This window comes from Artemia sp. Qi Xiang Cuo, chromosome 8 (assembly GCF_049724085.1).
Source record: "Artemia sp. Qi Xiang Cuo chromosome 8, ASM4972408v1, whole genome shotgun sequence".
NCBI classification, from domain to species: domain Eukaryota; kingdom Metazoa; phylum Arthropoda; class Branchiopoda; order Anostraca; family Artemiidae; genus Artemia; species Artemia sp. Qi Xiang Cuo.
In genome coordinates this window covers 74,732,902-74,752,414 of record NC_142801.1, presented here as the reverse complement: position 1 = coordinate 74,752,414, position 19,513 = coordinate 74,732,902, and the positions used below count along the sequence as shown (strand labels likewise).

Below are 19,513 nucleotides of genomic sequence, written 5' to 3'. Positions count from 1 at the left end.
TTAAATAAGCCCCTTCGAATATTTTTACAACCAAAATTTCCTTACAAAGTGACCTGGAGAAAAAACATACATTGAAGCCACTTCGCCCTTTTCTTAGGCAGCGTTACTCTGTTACAAATGGCTGCCATGTTTCTGGGCTACCAATTAGCAAGCTAATGCTGTACCAATTAGCAACCTGCTGTCCCAAATTAAAATCCACAGAGGCTTGACCTGGGTACCAAAGAACAAACTTAAGTTCAAGTGTTGTGTATACACTTACAGCTTGAACCATACATCTAAGTCACTTGAATCTACAGCGTGCACTGGACTTCTTGGGGATGCTACAAGCAAGATGACTTAAATCAAGTAGTTCTGTTTATAAGTGAGGACCACCACCATTCTTTTTAAGTTTCCACCCAGCATTGATGGCAGAGGGAAGCTTAATTTTTCTATGCCACCTTGCAACTGGTTTGGTCTGTTTCCTAAACTATAAATACTATAACGTTTCTTTTTATTTTTTTTGTTTTTGTTTTTTTGTAGTTAAAGGAGTTATTCTCCCAACTTCTGCCTGATTATGTCTTTAATTTTTTATCTAATTGTTTATAATTGATCTTTTAGGCTATTGGATTTTCGGTTCTCAGTTTTGTGATACATGGATAGCGTTTGATGTAATGGGATGTACAGCCTCAATATTAAATTTATGCGCCATCTCACTAGACAGGTAGGGTTTTGCACTGGTTCATCAGTTTGCTCTTTGTTTTCACAGTTTTCTCTCTTGCTAAGATATTCACACTCCAATTTTCAACTTACCATCCAACCCCAAATTAAAACAGTTGCTTACGGATGTGCTTGGTATAGCTTGTCATGTACTCAAAGCATCCCACACAATAAAATAGCCTCGAAGATATTCTGTTTTTTCTTATAAAAGATTTGAAGTAAATCTAAGCCTGTTGATAATTTATCTTGGTCTAATATCGCAAAATAAAAGTTAGAAAAAAACTTGTAAAGTAGTTATTTTATAAATGAAGTTGTATATTCACAAAAAACTAGGATTTAACGGTTTATATTCACAAAAATTAGCATTTAATGGCTTATAAATATTTTGATGATGCATTTGAGGGCTATATTTGAGGGCAGTGCAAGTCCAAAACACTACAAGTTTAAATTTCCATAAAAATCACCTTGATCTTCCCTTATTAAGGGAAGATCGATCAATTAATTTAATATCAATTATTAACAAAACTTAACACTACCACATCCAATCCAAATGCCACGGCATGATACGAAGGAGGAATAACCAAACCAATTGGGCTAAATAATAAAATAGAACTAAATTTATATTAACCTAAGAATAGGGGCAAAAAAACAAGAAACAAAGCATAATTACAGCATCATGTACCCTGCTATGATTAGCTTAACACTCAACACCTTCCTTAAAACGCATCAATAAAAAAAAATCCAAATAATAATACTAATATTCATGGTTTAAAACCATTTTAATTAATGGAATATATATCCTATCAATGTGATCATTAAAATCATATTTTTCAACATATTTTTCAACAAAAAAATATTTTTCATATCATTCCATTTTTCAACTTCCTTATAAATTCACTTACATCACAACTACTTTTAATGTCCCAATTTAGCAAATTTTATAACTTAGCCCATCTAAAAGCAAAAAAAACCTTGATCTAAAAATTACCACAATTATCAACATAAATTTGGTTCATCTCACTTGTGCCAAATTTTCGCAGACCCAATTTTCACTCTTAGATTAACAATTGACGAGTGCCTGAGTCATCAAACCCCTTTAGTCCTCAGTTTTAAGGATTATGAGCAAGCGTTTGATTCAGTTGATAGAAGACCTTTAGTTTAGCGAAGGTCCTATCCTTGTATGGTAAACCAGATAAACAATGAAAGTGATTAGTGCTATGTACAAGAATAACACTGCTGGGGTTAAGGTAGGAGATGAGGTCAGTAGTTGCTTTCCTATTAAATCAGAAGTTATGCAGGATTGTATCACATCAAAATATACATGATCATTTTGATGGACTTTGTCCTAAGGAGCACAACAAAGGCATTCAGAGAACACGGAAACAACTGGGAAAGTAAACAAAATTCCTAGATTTTGATTATGCTGATGATTTAAGGATCCAAGATGAAAATGTTAGCTAGATTAATGAATTTTCAGAAGTTTTGTGAGTTGAGGGTGCAAGAATAGGTATAGAAGTTTATGTTAAGAGGACTAAGTCGCTGAGACTAGGAATACGTAGAGGAGAAGAGGTGATGTTGGGTAATGAGAAGATTGAGGAAGTGGACAGCTTTACTTAAGCGGGCAGTATTATTAGTAAAGACAGTGGGTGCGGTGAAGATGTTAAAAATAGAATAGCCAAGCCCAGGGAGCTATTTCAAAATTGAAAAAGTTTGGAAGAATAAAAAGATTAGTCTGCGAACCACGATTAAAAAATTGGAAGCTACAGTGATGACAGTGATTAAGTATGGTTCTGAAGCATGGGTGCTCCGAAAAACAGAGGAAAAATTGCTAGATGATTTCCAGAGAAATTGCCCACGGATTGTTTTGGGTACCCGACTGACTGACCGTATGTCAAACAGTACGCTGTACGAAAAATCTGGTTTTACCCCTTTTTCTAGTGCTATAATGAGGGAAAAGTTGAAATGACTAGAGCACGGTCTGCAGATGAAGGATGACTGATTTCCAAAGATCGTCCTTGTCGGCCAATCTTCTAGGGCCAAAAGAAAAACAGGCTCGAGGATGCCAAAAGGAAAGATTTAAGGGAAATCGGAACTTCTTGGGAGGGTGTAAAGAGGGAGGCTTCGAATGGATTCAAATAGAGGAGTGTGCATATCTGTATTGGCCTCGGATGGCTTTGCGCTGCAGTGATTTTTCAGTAGTAGTAGTAGTAATAATATTTTGTGCCATGAGAATGAATTTAAAAGGTAATTTTTTTTTCACATATGAATCGAGGCCTGGCTGTGTGAGCCATTTATAATAAGGGGCTGCGTCTATTAATTTTTTTCCGCTACTCTGTCATTGAGAAAACGGGTGTTTATTTAGGTTTATTTGAATTAAGGTTAATTTAAATTATACACCTTATAAAATTTATATTGCGAAATTACACTCTAGCAAAGTTTGTAACCAACAAGAAGCTACGTATAACAGCATTTATTAGCATTTTATATCAGTTTTTCCTTCGCAATTGCCAAAAATTAATCATCTATAAGTTTACATTAAATTTTTTTAATAGAGGATTATAAACAAACAAAACCCCATATTATAGCTTAGTAAGTGAAATACAAAATGCGAGAAATTAACAATCAAAAATAGAATAACTTAAAATCAAGAAAAGTAAAGAGTATGAACAGTCAAGAAAATATACAGTTATAATGTGAGGCTCCAACAGGATTAATTGCTTTGAAAAAATCAAATAAGTATGGGGGAATCCGAAAGGTGACAAGTCTGATAGCATTGTTGAATATTGCAGGACTTACAATAGGATCTTGCTCCACATCTCAGCACACACGAATACAACTACTAACACAACCTTACAAACATGTTCGGCTTTTTGATACCACTTACATAGGAAGGTGCATACTGATGGATTAACTACACTTCTAAAGAGAGAAAGAATTGCTTGGCAATTCTGTCAGAAATGAGGGGGGTCAATAGCCTTTGAAATGTCAATGGCACAAGCGTAGAGTTTACTTTTTGACTTTCAATGAATCGCTAGAAAAATTACGCGGGCATTTTGTATATGTTGCAAGTCCTTCTCAAAAACCAAATTGGTTAACGCCGTAATCTCACTTTGTACTAATTTTATTGTAGGTAAATTTCTCAAAAAGCTTTCCAATCGCCGAACATAATGCTTATCGGTATACATGAGTTGCTTGAATTCAGATCTTTTATTTTTCTTAGGAATGCACGTCACTAGACCTTCACATAGCTCATCAGATATATGCTGATGACCTATATAGGTCAGGAATAAGATGACTTGATGAGATGCTCTGTTGTAGGCCATCAGAATATAATTCTTTGCCTGGTTTTATACGACCAAAATGCACCTGAATAGATGCTGGTGTAATAGTGATAAAGTTTCTAGCATGATCTAACTCTGCAAAATGGCCCAAAAGTATATTCCAAAATGTTGCATCAAAAAGAGATGGATCATAAGAAAAAAAAGAGGAGAAACGACTTCCCCAAGACCCCACTTCAATAGGGTTGTCCTCAGATGAAGAAGACAAGGTAAATGTTGATACATGACGCGAAGACATCTGGGGGTTATTTTTTGTTTCTCACGAAAGATTGCCAATTTGACGCCGTTTCTGTTACTAGACAGATTTTGTGTACACTTTCTTTGTATACTTGACCATCTGAAATAAACTTCCTGACCATGGATAGCCGTCATGGGACCAAAAACGAGACCAGAATTTAAAATTATTCACAGTAAAAATCCAAATTAAGAATGTTCCAGTTGAAGGAGGCAAATAAAAGATCAAACGATATTCGAGTTTTTGACAACTTAGAATCCAAAATATATTGATATAGAAAGAGATCGAGGCGATCCCAGCAAGGCTTCAAAAATCACTTCAACTTTTGTAAATGAAGAGGCTGAGAATAAGTAAGTCTTAAATGCAAACTTAAATGATCACTGATTAGGGTTTAACTTGAAACATTAACAATTGTAACCCCTGTCCGTGGAGCGTCCGTTAGTATATCTAAATACGATATCTAAATACGATATCTAAATACATTATCTAAATTCGAAGTGGAAACCAAATTCTGCACATTGGGAAACGGCCTCGATTTCGATAGTAGAAAACCGCCACAAGGGAGAGATGAAAGTGAAATTTGAGTAAGTGGTCAGAAAAAAAAACTTAAAAGAAAGACTTTCTTCTTCTTCTTCTTAAGGTCGGTGTTTTTCTCCTTCTTAAGATCTGTGTTAAAATCACTGCAGGTAAATATTGACTTATTTGCAGACCGAACTTTATGAATGTATTTAGAAAGCGAAGCACAAGCTGCGGTATAATCACGATCAGAGATCTCATTTCTATAGGTTGTCGATATATACTTGAACATCAAGACAAAAGAACCAAAATCAACTAAATATATACATCAGAAGCTTCAAGAAAGACACAGGAAAACTTTTTATTTACTGCAATCGCTAGGCAACGGGGAGGACGACCAGATGTCGGTTTGGTGGGATGAAGAAATAACACATGATCAAGCGAAAGCTCTAACTGTGAAACATTATTAGCTCTCAGAAGGTGTCAAGTGATGCACGCAATCTTGTAACTACTAAAAAGACCTTTAAATTTATCAATTTTGTCACGAGTACCGTTAATATTTTGATAAAATAATGATACAAATAATTTAAATAATACTATCACCTAAAAATTACACAAGGGAAGACGAATTGAATCTTCCAGAGGTCCCTTCTGGAGCGGGAGGTGCTTTTTAATCTCTCAACACACCAAGCTATTTCTATGATGATTCCCTCCGCAATTAAGGCACTTAACAATCTGAGCTGAACATGATTGGCCCTTGTTAGTATGATCACCTACACATTTATTAAATTTAACAGGGTTTTACAGTCTCCTACAAAATACCCGAAGCCTTAGCAATTAAGGCTTTGTTTAGGCTTTTCAATTGGAAAGTCACTTGGAATAGGCAATATTCGATCTTGACACCAAACTAGATTATGAGTCCAAGTTCTTCTTTAGTTTTGAAGTTCAGTTATACAAGCTAAACTTCAGTTTGTGCAACTACTGAGGACACTATTGGGGTGCGAATGGTCGAAGGCTGCTTTTCCCATGGCGTTCGGTGTTTGTTCCTATCCGGAACTAGAAGGCGTAGACGACAGAGAGGGATGCTTGGCCTTTATCTCGAGATGGATATTGCGCTTTCATGGTCATCTCTTTATGATCTTTGGTCATAAATGCTGAAGATTCTGTCACGGAGAGGCACTGTTGTCACCTTAAGCACCAACGGTCTTGGGCAGACCTAAGTCTAATTAAGCAATCTGTAAAACCATGGGAACTGCTTGGGGGATGAAATTAAAACTTTCATAAGTTCTAGGGAGAGACATTAATTGGGCCTTGAATTTTGGCTTGAGAGAGAAGTTAGGAGTGTGGTGGGGAATTTGCTAAGAAATGAAAATCTGGAAATTATGCTCTGGAGTTCTGAGAAACATTGAGTTTGATGCTGTAAAATTCATCTAAATTGGATGCATTTTTTGGAAATTTTGGAGGATATTAATAATCAAAAGGGAAAAATCGATTTAAAATAAAAAATTAATAGAATACAATTGAACGGAAAACAGTAGAGATCTTGCAGGGACATTCAATTTTATTTATATTTAGGGAGTAAAAGAACGAAACTAAAGTTTGCCTCCAGAGGCTGGAGTGAAGACGTGTCTTTTTAGACACAAATTTCCCTTTGCATTTTTCCTTTCGTTTGATTTTCTTTTTTTAACGTTAAAAGGAGATATTTACCTTTCACAATAGGGTCTGAGCAGACCAGCCGCAAATTTCTGCAGCCCAGGGGGGAGGCGAGGGGGCAAAGTGTTGAAAAATTTGTTAGGGAATTGCAGTATGTCTTCTTAACCTTATAAATTAGTTTTTGATCCTGAGATTTCAGTACTGACCTTGAGATTTCGGGAAAAGCTATATTTCAAAGTTACATATTAAATGCAGATTTAATAAAAGATACATTTTATAAACATACACAAGAACATCAAAAATTTTCCACAATATGAATATACTTATTATTATTATATATAATATATATATATTTATTATTATTATTTAATGTCTTATTTTTTATATATTTTAGATTTTAAGTGAGTTTGTGGGTATTTCTAAATTGTTTATTGCAGCCTTGCTATAGTTGTAACTTATGTCAATAATGGTGCTTTTAATGACACGCGAAGTCAAACTTTATAGTTTGTCATTATTTCACCACCTTTTCTTCCCTGAACACTTCCCTGAAAGGTTCTTCCCTGAACCTTTTTTTCTAGACAATAAAATGTGTTAGGGATATAAATTGTATGCTTCAAAATGAAAACTATTCAATGATAAATGTCCACGGGACACTCCCTAGGATGCTCATGATTCTTAAACAAATCGGAATCATCAAAAAACGATTCTAAAGGCATCAAACTATACCGGGAGAATATTAAGGATCCTGCTCTCATTCAGAATCCCCAGGGTGCCCCAAGAATAGGCTTGAGCATTTGAGATGCTATTCTAAGGAAGCAATCTATTAGTCATATGAGTAAACATAAGTTTTTCTCTTTAATGCGTGGGGAAAATTATTGTAAAAGCGTTATGTCCCTAGCATCAGCGTTAATTATTGGCGATCAGAAGGATCAATCTCCATATTGACGATGTTATATATTATGTGTTTTAACTTGATCCTCTATTCTTCTCCATCTTTCACTTTCATTCCCTCTTCACCCTTTACATCCCTCTTTTCCCGTCTCTCTCTCTTGCTTTTATTTTTCTTAGCTTCTTTCTTTCTCCTCTCTCTCTGTCTCACTTACTCTCTCTCTCTCTCTCTCTCTCTCTCTGTCTCTCTCTCTCTCTCTCTCTCTCTCTCTCTCTCTCTCTCTCTCTCTCTTTCTCTCTCCCGTTCCGTATCAGTTTCAAATGAAAACTTAATCATAACTGTAAATCGAACAAAAATCCTGCAAAAGCCGAAATGTTTTCTTTCTGGGAAAATGTTTAGCTGGGAAAGTGTAAACAAAGCTAAGTCTTCATCCAAGTCCTTATCTCTAAAAGCCACTGTTCACAAAATAATAGAGAGATTTTGAGAATAGGATTCCTTCGAAAATAAATTGTTTTACCCTGCCGCTTGAGAACCTATAAAAAGATACTCTTCAAAAAGAACTTCTGTTTACTCGGAGCAAAACTATTTTTTCTGTGTCAGCCTAACCTAAATATCAAATCATTCCTCTTTTTTCGTGATAGATGGCTCAAGACCTCCATCTGTGCTTTTAGACCATTCAAAATTAACTTCCGTAGTTTAAACTTATTTCAAATCTATTTTTAAATTTTTGCTGTTTTTTTCAAGTCAATATATCACGCTAGTTTTTTTTTTTTTTAATACTTTAAATTATATATTCCTAAGTAAGCTTAGGTTTTTATTTATATTTACGTCTATTATATCATAGATATAAACTATTTTCAAAGCCAGAACGTTAATTAAAAGTTAACCAAATTCGTAACGTTAAATTGCAAGTTAATCGAGTCTAAAAAGTAGTGACAATGAATTAACGGGAAAGTTCCCATTTCATTATCAGCGAACGATTTAGGTGCAAAGATGGAACTCACTTTGGCATTCATGTTATGCTGTAGATCTTGATCTACAGCATAGCTGTAGATCAGCTGTAGATCAGCTGTAGATAGCTGTAGATCAGCATAGCATGATTTCAGAGCCTTTTTAAAGATGAGGGGCCTGAACCTCCCATTAAGGGTTTTAGACCATTTCAAACTATTGGTTATCTTATAATCCGTTTCCTTTGCCATTTTGTCACTTTTGGGCAAAAAATTTATGTTTTGTGGCACAAAATGGCAGAAAACGCCACTTTAATGAGGCATGATCTCTCTTCTTACTTAAAAAAGGATCTAAATATTGTAATTTATATTTAGCCCTTTAATGCTATTGCATTTTTTTGAATAATTTACATTTTACCTGATTTCATCCCGGCAAGTACACTTCAAAGAACATCAGACTCTTTGAGGACAACTTTACAGAGCCTCAGAAACTATTTTTTGGTGTATGCGAACCTTCGACAACTATTCTCTTATGTTACGACATGTTTGATTATTTGTCTGTATCTATCTTTGACTTTTTTTCTCACTTATAAATAGCCTCTTTTTTCCCCAAAAACTGTTCTTCTATAGCATAGTAGATTTTGTTAGATATATGTCCGCACAACATATAAGATATAATTGTCCTGTCTATGGTACATAAAGCGCAGATATATTCTTCTAAAGCAAACATAAAGGCTGTCTCGTTATTTCGAGTAGGGCCTACAATAATTTATAACCGCTCTATTTGAAACTAGCCTATTTGACAAAGATTCAGATTGCATTTATAGAGCTGTTTCGCCAAAAACTCTATCCTTTACATTTAGATTAGCCCCAATCTCTAAAATGGTGGCCGACGTTTACCCCCTCTCCCGGTGATTGCCCCCCGGAAAATACACTCCGGAAAATCTCCCACGCGGAAAATACTCTATCCTTTACATTTAGATTAGCCCCAATCTCTAAAAGGGTGGCTAGCCCCCCCCCCCCGCGAAAAAATACCCCCCGGAAAATACCCTCCCACGGAAAATACCCCCCTCCATGTGGAAAATACCCACCCTGGAAAATACCCCTTGGAATACCCCCCCCCCCCGGAAAATAACCCCCGCGGAAAATACCCACCCGGTAAATACCCCCCCCCCGTGGAAAATAAGGCTTTCCAAGTTTGGGAGTTTTATTTGAGTTTTATTTTTTTAATTTCCCTAGGGGGAAGGAATTTTGACACTTGTGTATTATGCGCCACTCACTCAAGTTTACGCTGTGTGAAATTCTAGAACACACCGGTTTCTTCGTTAGTTTCTTCGTTACTTTAGAAGTAAAGTTGGCTTTAAAATACACTTATTTATCTATCTATCTAATATGCAGAATAATTGTACCAAACAGCTTTTGTATGCAGACCCGCTATACTTTACCCCCCCCCCCTAATGTTCAAATCTATAGCCCAAATTTATTGCTAAAGAAACGAAGAAACTAACAAAAAAACGGTGTGTTCAAGAATTTTACACAGCGTAAACTTGAGTGAGTGTCGCATAATACACAAGTTAAATAAAAAAAATAAACAATAAATAAAATTCTCAAATTTGGAAAGCCTTATTTTACACGCTGGGGTATTTTCCGGGAGGGGGTTATTTATCGGGGGGAACGGTAGGAGGGGTATCTTCCGGGGGGTATTTTCCGTGGGGGTTATTTTCCGCGGGGGGGGGGGTATTTTCTGGGGTGGGTATTTCCGCGTGGAGGGGGGTATTTTCCGTGGGAGGGTATTTTACGGGGGGTATTTTCCGCGGGGGGGGAGGTATTTTCCAGGAGGATATTTTCCGTGGGGGGTAATTTCCGTGGGGGGAGGGGGTATTTTCCGCGGGGGCATTTTTCGTGGGATGTATTTTCCGAGGGGATGTATTTTGCGGGGGGGGGGTATTTTCCTGGGGGGTACTCTCAGGGGGATTATTCGCCGCGGGGGGGGGGAGGTAACGCCTAAAACCCTCTAAAAGATACCCAGTCATAGCTATTTTATTTCCAGATACGTTTCTTCTGATTTATTCAGGTACGTGTATTGTTACCAAGTTTACTCCCGGGAAAATCTGGGAATCTTGGTCTAGCGAATGACGCGTGATACCTTGGTATCACGGGATTTTTATTTATCCCTTTAATGCTATCAATTAAAAAAAAACTTTTCCACTAAATAAGTTTTTCAAAAAAAACTAAAGAACTCCATTAAACCAAAAATGAACAAAAATAGAATCAAATAATCTACAAAGCATCAAGCTACCACAAATCAATATCAATAAATAAATGAAACCCAAAACACACAGAAATTAAAACAAATAACAGAGTCAAACTCAAAACAAGCAGAAATTAATATGAGTAGGGCTCTAAACCCCTGTGCTTTCTAAAAGCCCAAATATAATTTTTACTTTACTGAGAGAAACTCTTTCAAATGTTTTCATTTTTATAACTTTAAGAAATCAAGAATAATTAAGATTTTGAGGTATAAATATCAACATATGTATATTAAACTGATAATGTACATTTTTTTTAGTAAATTCGTTTCATTTTTTTTCGGTAAAATTTTCATTTTTATAACTTTAAGAAATCAAAAATTAATTAAGATTTTAAGAAATAAATATCAGCATATGTATATTAAACTGACAATGCACATTTTTTCAGTAAATTCATTTGAATTTTTCAGTAAAGTAAAAATTATATTCTAGCTTTTAGAAAGCAGAGGGGGTTTAGAACCGTACTCATATTATTTTCTGCTCGTTTTGAGTTTGACTCTTTTATTTATTTTAATTTTTGTTTGTTTGGGTTTCATTTATTTATTGATACTAATTTCTGGTAGTTGTATGCTTGGTAGATTATTTGATTCTATTTTTGTTCATTTTCGGTTTAATGGAATTCATTACTTTAAAAAAAAACTTATTTTGTGGAAAAAGTTTTCTTAATTCATTTCTCTTCGTTTTATATCGACATAGTCTTTTTCGGGGAAAAAGACTGAGCCGCTTCTAAAGTTCTAAAGCCGCCGCTAAAAGCCACAAAAAACTTAAATACCCCCTGGGCATGTCCTCCTTTCACTTTTGACTTTAAGAAAGGGCACTAGATCTTCCAACTTCGAAGCAAATGAGCCCCATCCGATTCGAAGTTTATACAACCATTCGTTCCATAAGAACCTTATGTGCCCGTGGCATAACTTACACCCCTTGCATCTGGGGTCTGGAGGGTTGAATCCACCTTGAAGCCATTGTTATATGCTTTTTGGACTGTTGGGAACAAAGTGGCTGACTCACAATTCTGATTGGATGTTTTTGGGGAAAACGGGTTCTGATTCTGATTGGATGCGTTTGGAGAAAGGGCGCTAGCCCTTTCAATTTCCAATTGAATTAACCCTTTTTAAAGTTTCTACGACAGCGCTTTCTATAAAAACCTTATATGCCCCAAGGGTAAAACTTACAACCCTTGCCCTATGCGGTGTGGGGGGGTTATCATCCTCAAAGACAAAATTTCCGAAACTTTCAACTGCGTTGAACTAAATGGATATCGCGAAATTTTGATTGTATGTGTTTTGGGAAATGGTGGGCGTGAGAGGGGGGTTAGTTGCCCTCCAATCAGTTTCGACTGTTAGAAAAGGCACTAGCCCTTTCAATTTCCAAATGAATGAACCCTTTTTGAAGTTTCTACGACAGCGCTTTCTATAAAAACCTTTCTTCAACGCTTTATATATTTCCTGAAACACATCAAATCCAAATTTTGAGATTTATGTTTAGAAAATATGTTTTTGAGGAGGACACTCCCCCACAGCATCAGGGGAAGGGTTTTAAGTTTTGCCCCGGGGGCATATAAGGTTTTTATAGAAAGCGTTGTTGTAGAAACTTAAAAAAAAAGGCTCATTCGATTGGAAATTGAAAGGGCTAGTGCCCTTTTTAATAGTCGAAAGTGATTGGAGGGCAACTAACCCCCCTCTCACGGAAAACCTTTTCTCCAAACACATCCAATCAAAATTTTAAGATAGCCATTTTGTTCAACGTAGTTGGAATTTCTGGAAATTAGGTCTTTGAGGATGACAACCCCGTAACAACCCTCAGGGCAAATGTTGTAAGTTATGCCCTGGGGGCATATAAGGTTTTTATTGAACGCGTTGTCGTAGAAACTTCAAAAAGGGCTCACGCGATTGGAAATTGAAATGGCTAGTGCCCTTTTTGATAGTCTAAAGTGATTGGAAGACAGCTAACACCCCTTCCACTCCCACCACTTCCCCAAACACACCCAATCAAAATTTTGAGATAGCCATTTGTTCTACACAGTTTAAAGTTCAGGAAATTATACCTTTGAGCAGGACACACCCCCGAAGTCTTCAGGGCAAGGGTTCTAAGTTTTGACCTGGGGGCATACAAGTTTTTATTGAAATATTTGTCGTAGAAACTTGAAAAAGGGCTCATTCGATTGGAAATTCAAAGGGCTAGTGTCCTTTTTAATAGACGAAAGTGATTTGAGGGCAACTAATCCCCCTCTCATGCTCACCTTTTCCCAAAACACATCCAATCAAAATTTTTAGATAGCCTTTTTGTTCAGCGTAGTTGATTTCCATAGGGAAATTATGTTTTTGAGGAGGACACTCCCCTACAGCCCTCAAGGCATGGGCTGTAAGTTATGCCCTGGGGGCATATAAGGTTCTTATAGAAAGCTCTGTCGTAGAAACTTCAAAAAAGGCTCATTCGATTTTAAATTCAAAGGGCTAGTGCCCTTTTTAATAGTCGAAAGTGATGAGAGGGCAACAAACCCCCCTCTAACGCCCACCTTTACCCAAAACACATCACAATCAAAATTTTGAGATAGCCATTTCGTTCAACGTAGTTGAAAGTTCTGGAAATTAGATCTTTTAGGGTGACAACCCCCCCCCCCCCCCCCCATAGCCATTAAGGCAAGGGTTGTAAGTTATGCCCTGGAGTTTTTAGAGAACGTGTTGTCGTAAAAACTTCAAAAAGGGTTCATTGGATTGGTAATTGATAGGGCTAGTGCCCTTTTTAATAGTCGAAAGTGATTGGAGGTTAACTAACCACCCTCTCACGCCCACCATTCCTAGCCATTTTGTTTCATGCAGTTTAAAGTTCAGGAAATTATACCTCTGTGCAGGACACTCCCCCCCCCATTCTTGAGGGCAAGGGTTATAAGTTATGCCCTGGGGGCATATAATTTTTTATTGAAATCTTTGTCGTAGAAAATTGAAAAAGAGCTCTTTCCATTGGAAATTCAAAGGGATAGTGCGCTTTATAATAGTCGAAAGGTATTTGAGGGCAACTGAACCCCCTCTTGCGCACACCTTTTCACCTAACACATCCAATCAAAATTTATAGATAGCCATTTTCTTCAACGTAGTGGAAAGTTATAGAAATTAGGTCTTTAAGGATGACAACCCCTCCCCCCACATCCCTTAGGGCAAGGGTTGTAAGTTATGCTCTGCGGGCATGTAAGGTTTTTATAGAAAACGATGTTGTAGAAACTTCAAAAAGGGCTCATTCAACTGGAAATTGAAAGGGATGGTGCCCTTCTAATAGTCGAAAGTGATTGAAGGACAACTAACCCCCCTCTCACGCCCACCATTTCCCCAAACACATACAATCAAAGTTTTGTGATATCTATTTTGTTCAACGCAGTCGAAAGTTTAGGAAATTAGGTCTTTTAGGATGATAACCACCTCAGAGCCCTCTGTGCAAGGGTTGTAAGTTATGACCTGGGGGCATATATTTGTTTATATAGAAAGTTGTTATAGAAATTTCAAAAAGAGCTCATTTCATTGGAAATTGAAATTGCCCTTTTTAATAGCCATTTTGTTCAACTTAGTTGAAAGTTCTGGAAATTATATATTTAAGGATGACAAACCTCCCAGAGCCCCCAGGGTAAAGGTTGTAAGTTATGCCCCGGGGGCATATAAGTTTTTTATAGATAGAGCTGTCGTAAAAACTTCAAAAGAGGCTCATTCAATTGGATATTGAGAGGGCTAGTGCCCTTTTTAATAGTCGAAAGTGACTGGAGGGTAACTAACCAGCCACTCACGTCCATCATTCCCCCAAACACATCCAATACAAATTTTGAGATAGCCATTTTGTTCAACGTAGTAGAAAGTTCTGGAAAATTAGGTCTGTAAGGATGACAACCCCTCCCAGCCCTCAGGGCAAGGGCTGTAAGCTATGCCCTGGGGGCATATAAGGTTTTTATTGGAAATTTTGTCGTAGAAACTTCAAAATGGCTCATTTGATTGGAAATTGAAAGGGCTGGTGCCTTTTTTAATAGTTGAAAGTGATTGGAGAGCGACTAACGCCCCTCTCACATCCACCATTTTCCCAAACACATCCAATCAAAATTTTGAGATAGCCATATTGTTTAACGTAGTTGAAAGTTCGTGAAATTATGTCTTAGAGGATGACAACACCCTCACAGCCCTTAAGATAAGGGTGATAATTTATGCCCTCGAGACATATAAGGTGTTTATTGAAAGTGTTGTCGTAAAAACTCAAAAAGGGCTCATTCGTTTGGAAATCAAAAGGCCTATTGCCCTTTTTAATAGTCGAAAGTGATTGGAAGGCTGGAAATTCTTATAGTAAAGATCGATGTTGGTATAATGTATGATTTTTTGTTGTTGTTGATGTTGTTTAGACCAGGGCACTTTGTATCGAAGGAGTTGTCGTAGGAACTTCGAAAAGGGCTCATTCGACTGAAAATAGAAAGGGGAGATGCCCTTTTTAATAGTCGAAAGTGATTGGAGGGCAATTAATCCTCCTCCCACCCTAACCCTCCCATTTGCCTTTATGTTTAAAGACTAAATGTTGCCTTAAGATTAAACAAAAATGCACTGTGTTAAGGCTAATTCCCAATAAGGCATCTCAGCAGTATCCCAAGAACGACGACTGAGGGTATTATGTTCATACTTTCTGGACTACTTCTTCTCTTAAAATTTAACCAAGTCAAAATAGCGTAAGTGTATCCAAGCTATCAAAGAAAGTAAGCAGATTTTTTTTTTTTTTTTTTTTTTTTTTTTTTTTTTTTTTTTTTTTTAATGGGAGAAAAATGAAGATGAAGGGTAAAATGGAAAAAGGGAAAAAAGGAAAAAAGGAAAGGGAAAAAATTGAAAATATAGGATAAAATTACAGAAAATGATAATTATGGCTAATAACACTTATTAAAAATTTTGATCATGTTAAATATTTATAGTAACAGATTTTGTTTTCATCAATATTGTTTGGATACCCGATTTAAAAAATAAATGACGTTTTTAAATTAATGTAGGTGACATTAAAGTTTTGAAATTATGTGAAAAAGATTATTATGTCACCGAGAGTTGAGGAGGTGGGACTTAAAAAAAAAGAAAAAAAAAAGAAAAAAAAAGATTTTCTTGCGAATGGTATCAAGTTTTCCATTTCAGGTCAACTAGAGGAGGTATGAAACAAAATTAAACACTACTATTTGTGTCCAGATTTTTAAAAGGGTGTATGTTGTTAAAAATTGCTGAAAATTTTTCTCCAGCATACAAATAGCAGGCCAACCTATAAAGTCTTTAAAAAACGAAAAGATTTATAGCATTATTTTCGTTTTCCCTGAAAAGACTATGTCAATATAAAACGAATTGAAATTAATTTTAAAAAAAATTCCATAAAATAAGTTTTTCAAAGAAAAGTAAAGAACTTCATTAACCAAAAAATGAGCAAAAATAAAATCTAATAATCTACCAAGCGTGAAACTACCACAAATCAGAATCGATAAATAAATGAAACCCAAAACGAACAGAAATTACAATAAATAACCGAGTCAAACTCAAAAGAGTAGAAATTAACATAAGTTGGGCTCAAAACCCCTATGCCTTCCCAAGGCCAGAACATAATTTGCACTTTACTGAAAAAAGTAAAAATGAATGTGCATTGTCAGTTTAATATACATATACTGATATTTAGTAATCAAAATGTTAATATTATTTGATTTATTAAAGTTATAAAAGTAAAAATTTCTGTTTTTTTAAGTTTGAATCTTGTTCTTTCCTTTCAGTTAAAAAAACTTGTTTTTTAGACGTAATCAACAAGAGTTCCAAATAGGGATAGGTCCTTTTATTAGACAGTGAAACAAAAATATAAACAAAAGCTCTAAATATTTCGATGACACAGTCGGTCATCATCATCAGTAGAGTTATTAACATATCAAAATTAAAACAAACTGTATTTATACTAAAAAAAATAATCACTTCAGGGTCAATGAAAGTTACCGGTCCATTGACTTAAACATTTCACTAACTGTTTTTGAGTTTTGTAATACTGCGGTCTATAAAGGTAGTACAATTTTCTTCAAAATTGTAGTTCAAAGCCTGGTTATCGGTCCATTGACTTAGAAAGTTCACAAACTAATCTTAAATTCTGTAATACTACGTTGAACATTCTTCTAATTAAAAATTAAATAATGCTGAATTTAAAGGTGCTAATTTTATCATTTTATTCTTCTAATAGCAAATGAAATGTTGCTGATTCTAAAGTTGGTCTGTCACACCCATATATACGACTGTCATCCCCTACGCCGTATATATGGGGATGACAGACCAACTTTAGAATCAGCAACATTTCATTTGCTATTAGAAGAATAAAATGATAAAATTAGCGCCTATAACTTCAGCTTTATTTCATTTTTAATTAGAAGAATGTTCAACGCAGTAAAAAAGAATTCAAGAACAGTTAGTGAACAGTCAATGGACCGGTAACCTACTTTGACCTACAATTTGAAGAAAATTATACCACCTTTATTCAACGCAGTATTACAAAACTCAAAAACAGTTAGTGGACTTTTTAAGTCAATGGACCGGTAACTTGCTTTGACCCTGAAGTGATTATTTTTTTATTATAAATACAGTTTGTTTTAATTTTGATATGTTACTAACTCTACTGATGATGATGACCGACTGTGTCATCGATATATTTAGAGCTTTTGTTTATATTTTCTTTCACTGTCTAATAAAAGGACCTATTCCTATTTGGAACCCTTATTGATTTTGTCATAGAATAGGCAGTGTGGTCATAAAAAAATACCAACTTGTTTTTTAGTTTAATTTCTGACCGTTTTTAAAATAACACCAGGAACTCCCCCCTTGAGAAATTCCCCCCCCCCTCACCTATGCAAAAGATGCCCCCCCCCCCCCAAAAAAAAGAAAAGAAAAAAAGTTGTTGTGTATTTTCCAATAGCAAATACTGTATGTGAGCAATCGGCCAGTTCCGTAACTTACACCCCTTTCCCTTGGAACTATGGGGGTCATATCATCCCGAAAGCCGTAGTTTTTGGACCTTTAAAGTACGTTGAATCAACTAGCTATGCCAAAATTCTGATTGGATGTCTTTGAGAGAGAAAGGGCAGAGGAGGGCGGGGGGTCTATTTGCCGTCCAAATTTGTTAGTCACTTATAGAGGGCCCTAGCATTTTTGATTTCCTTTCGAATGAGCCTTCTATCAATTTTCTAGGACTAATGGTTCTATGCAATCACCCTTGAGAAAGAAAACATGCATCGATTATCTTTATTCTGGTAAAAAAAATATAAAGTTATTTATCTTTGTAAATAAGCACTTGAAACCTGTGCAGTAAGGTTCTCTGATATGCTAAATCTGATGGAGTGATTTTAATGAGATCACTTGACTTTGACTTGATCGCTAAGATTGCTTTTGATGGGTAACATTAAGCTTAATGGATTTTATACACTTGGAATCAGCGTAAAAAGCCGATTCCTTTGATGCATCTATTGTTTTCGAAATTTCGTTTTTTGAGTTTCGGCTACTATTGGGCTGAGTCACTCCTTACTAACAGTTCGTTACCATGACTGTTGCAAATGATCACTCGAAATATGACAGATTAAAAACTAAAAACTGTTGGGCCATCCCTACCCCTTCCCTTCTCCCAATCTAAGTAAAGTGTATGATTTGCTTATCTCAGAGAACGATTTAAAAAATTAGAGCTAATCGAATTACCAGGATCAAACTTTTTCCATTTCCAAATATATGTATAAACAATGGGCATTTTGTATGTCAACGGCTCTTGCCCCAAGGGCTTTGAGGGAGTCATGTTATCCCTAGAGGCATATTTATTGACTCGTTGAATATTCTGAAAAAAAATGGATATCTTAAAATTTTTATCAGGTGTTTTAAGGAGGTTATCTAAAAAAAAATATGAAAGGAGAGTTGGCAGCCCTGCAATAACTTTTAACTCTTAAAAAGGCAGCTAAACTTTCACTTTCAGATCAAATTAGCCACCTTCGAAGTTTTCACGACCACTCCTACCGTACGAAGTGGCTGGGTAATACATAGAGTAAACAATACATAGATAGAATCTCGCCAGTGCCACTCTTTACTTGGACTTTGCTACCGCTCTGGCTATGATTTGAAAGCACAACACTTAAAACTGCGAATTTATCTATATTCTCTCTGTCCAATTGGATAAAAAACTTTGGGGGGAGCCCCTCTAGCCCTCCATGTATTCACATTTGTTATGTATATCATACCTTTTATATTTACAACAGAGTTGAAGGGCGTTCCATGCGTATCATTCTCTATTATTCTGTTGTTTTCCGCTTCTTTCAACGTAAACCTCGCCCATTACTGTCTTTTCCCAAAAATAATTTTTATTGTATGCTAATCAATTAAAAATAGGACTTGTATTGAATTAGCTATTACCTGTTTTCCCAGAATTCCAACAAATTTATCTTATCCAGAAGAAACTTTATTAATTGCAGCTTGTTCCATTTTTAGATTAATCGACTAGCCAATATACACAGTAGTAACTTTTGATTGTAAAAACTAGAGTGGTTTTGATTTAAGTTATTATACCAAGCTGATAGTACGGGCGCCAAGACCTATTAATGTGACACCTCCATGACACATCTATTTCACGCAATCTGATAGCAGTTTTTAGTCATATCAAACCCGCTGATTACGATTATGCTCGGGAACAGGCACCTCCGAGGGGTGCCTAACCCTTAAAAATTACCTGAAATATTCATGTTTGCTATCTATTGAGTTTCACGTGCAGCCCATTACACTTTGGTCCCTTTAGTTGAAGCTCAACGTAACTGAGCAAAAATGTAAGCAAGTTAGTGATAAAAAAAAAAAAAAACTGTTATCGCCTGAATGCTATTTTTATTCGATAAATTGAATAAAGTGTCACAATTAGTTTATTGAGAAATTGTTTATAATCGT

General features: G+C 35.8%; 1 protein-coding gene across 1 annotated transcript in view; it reads left to right on the top strand.

Moving 5' to 3' along the window:
- Positions 1–592: 592 nt before the first annotated feature.
- The window catches only part of Dop1R1 (Dopamine 1-like receptor 1), a 98,651-nt gene continuing 79,730 nt past the window's right edge, over positions 593–19,513 (top strand). The window contains exon 1 of the mRNA XM_089093095.1: positions 593–700. Within this exon, the coding sequence (XP_088949221.1) occupies positions 651–700 (50 nt within the window). The 5' untranslated portion in view covers positions 593–650. The remainder of the gene's footprint in view (positions 701–19,513) is intronic.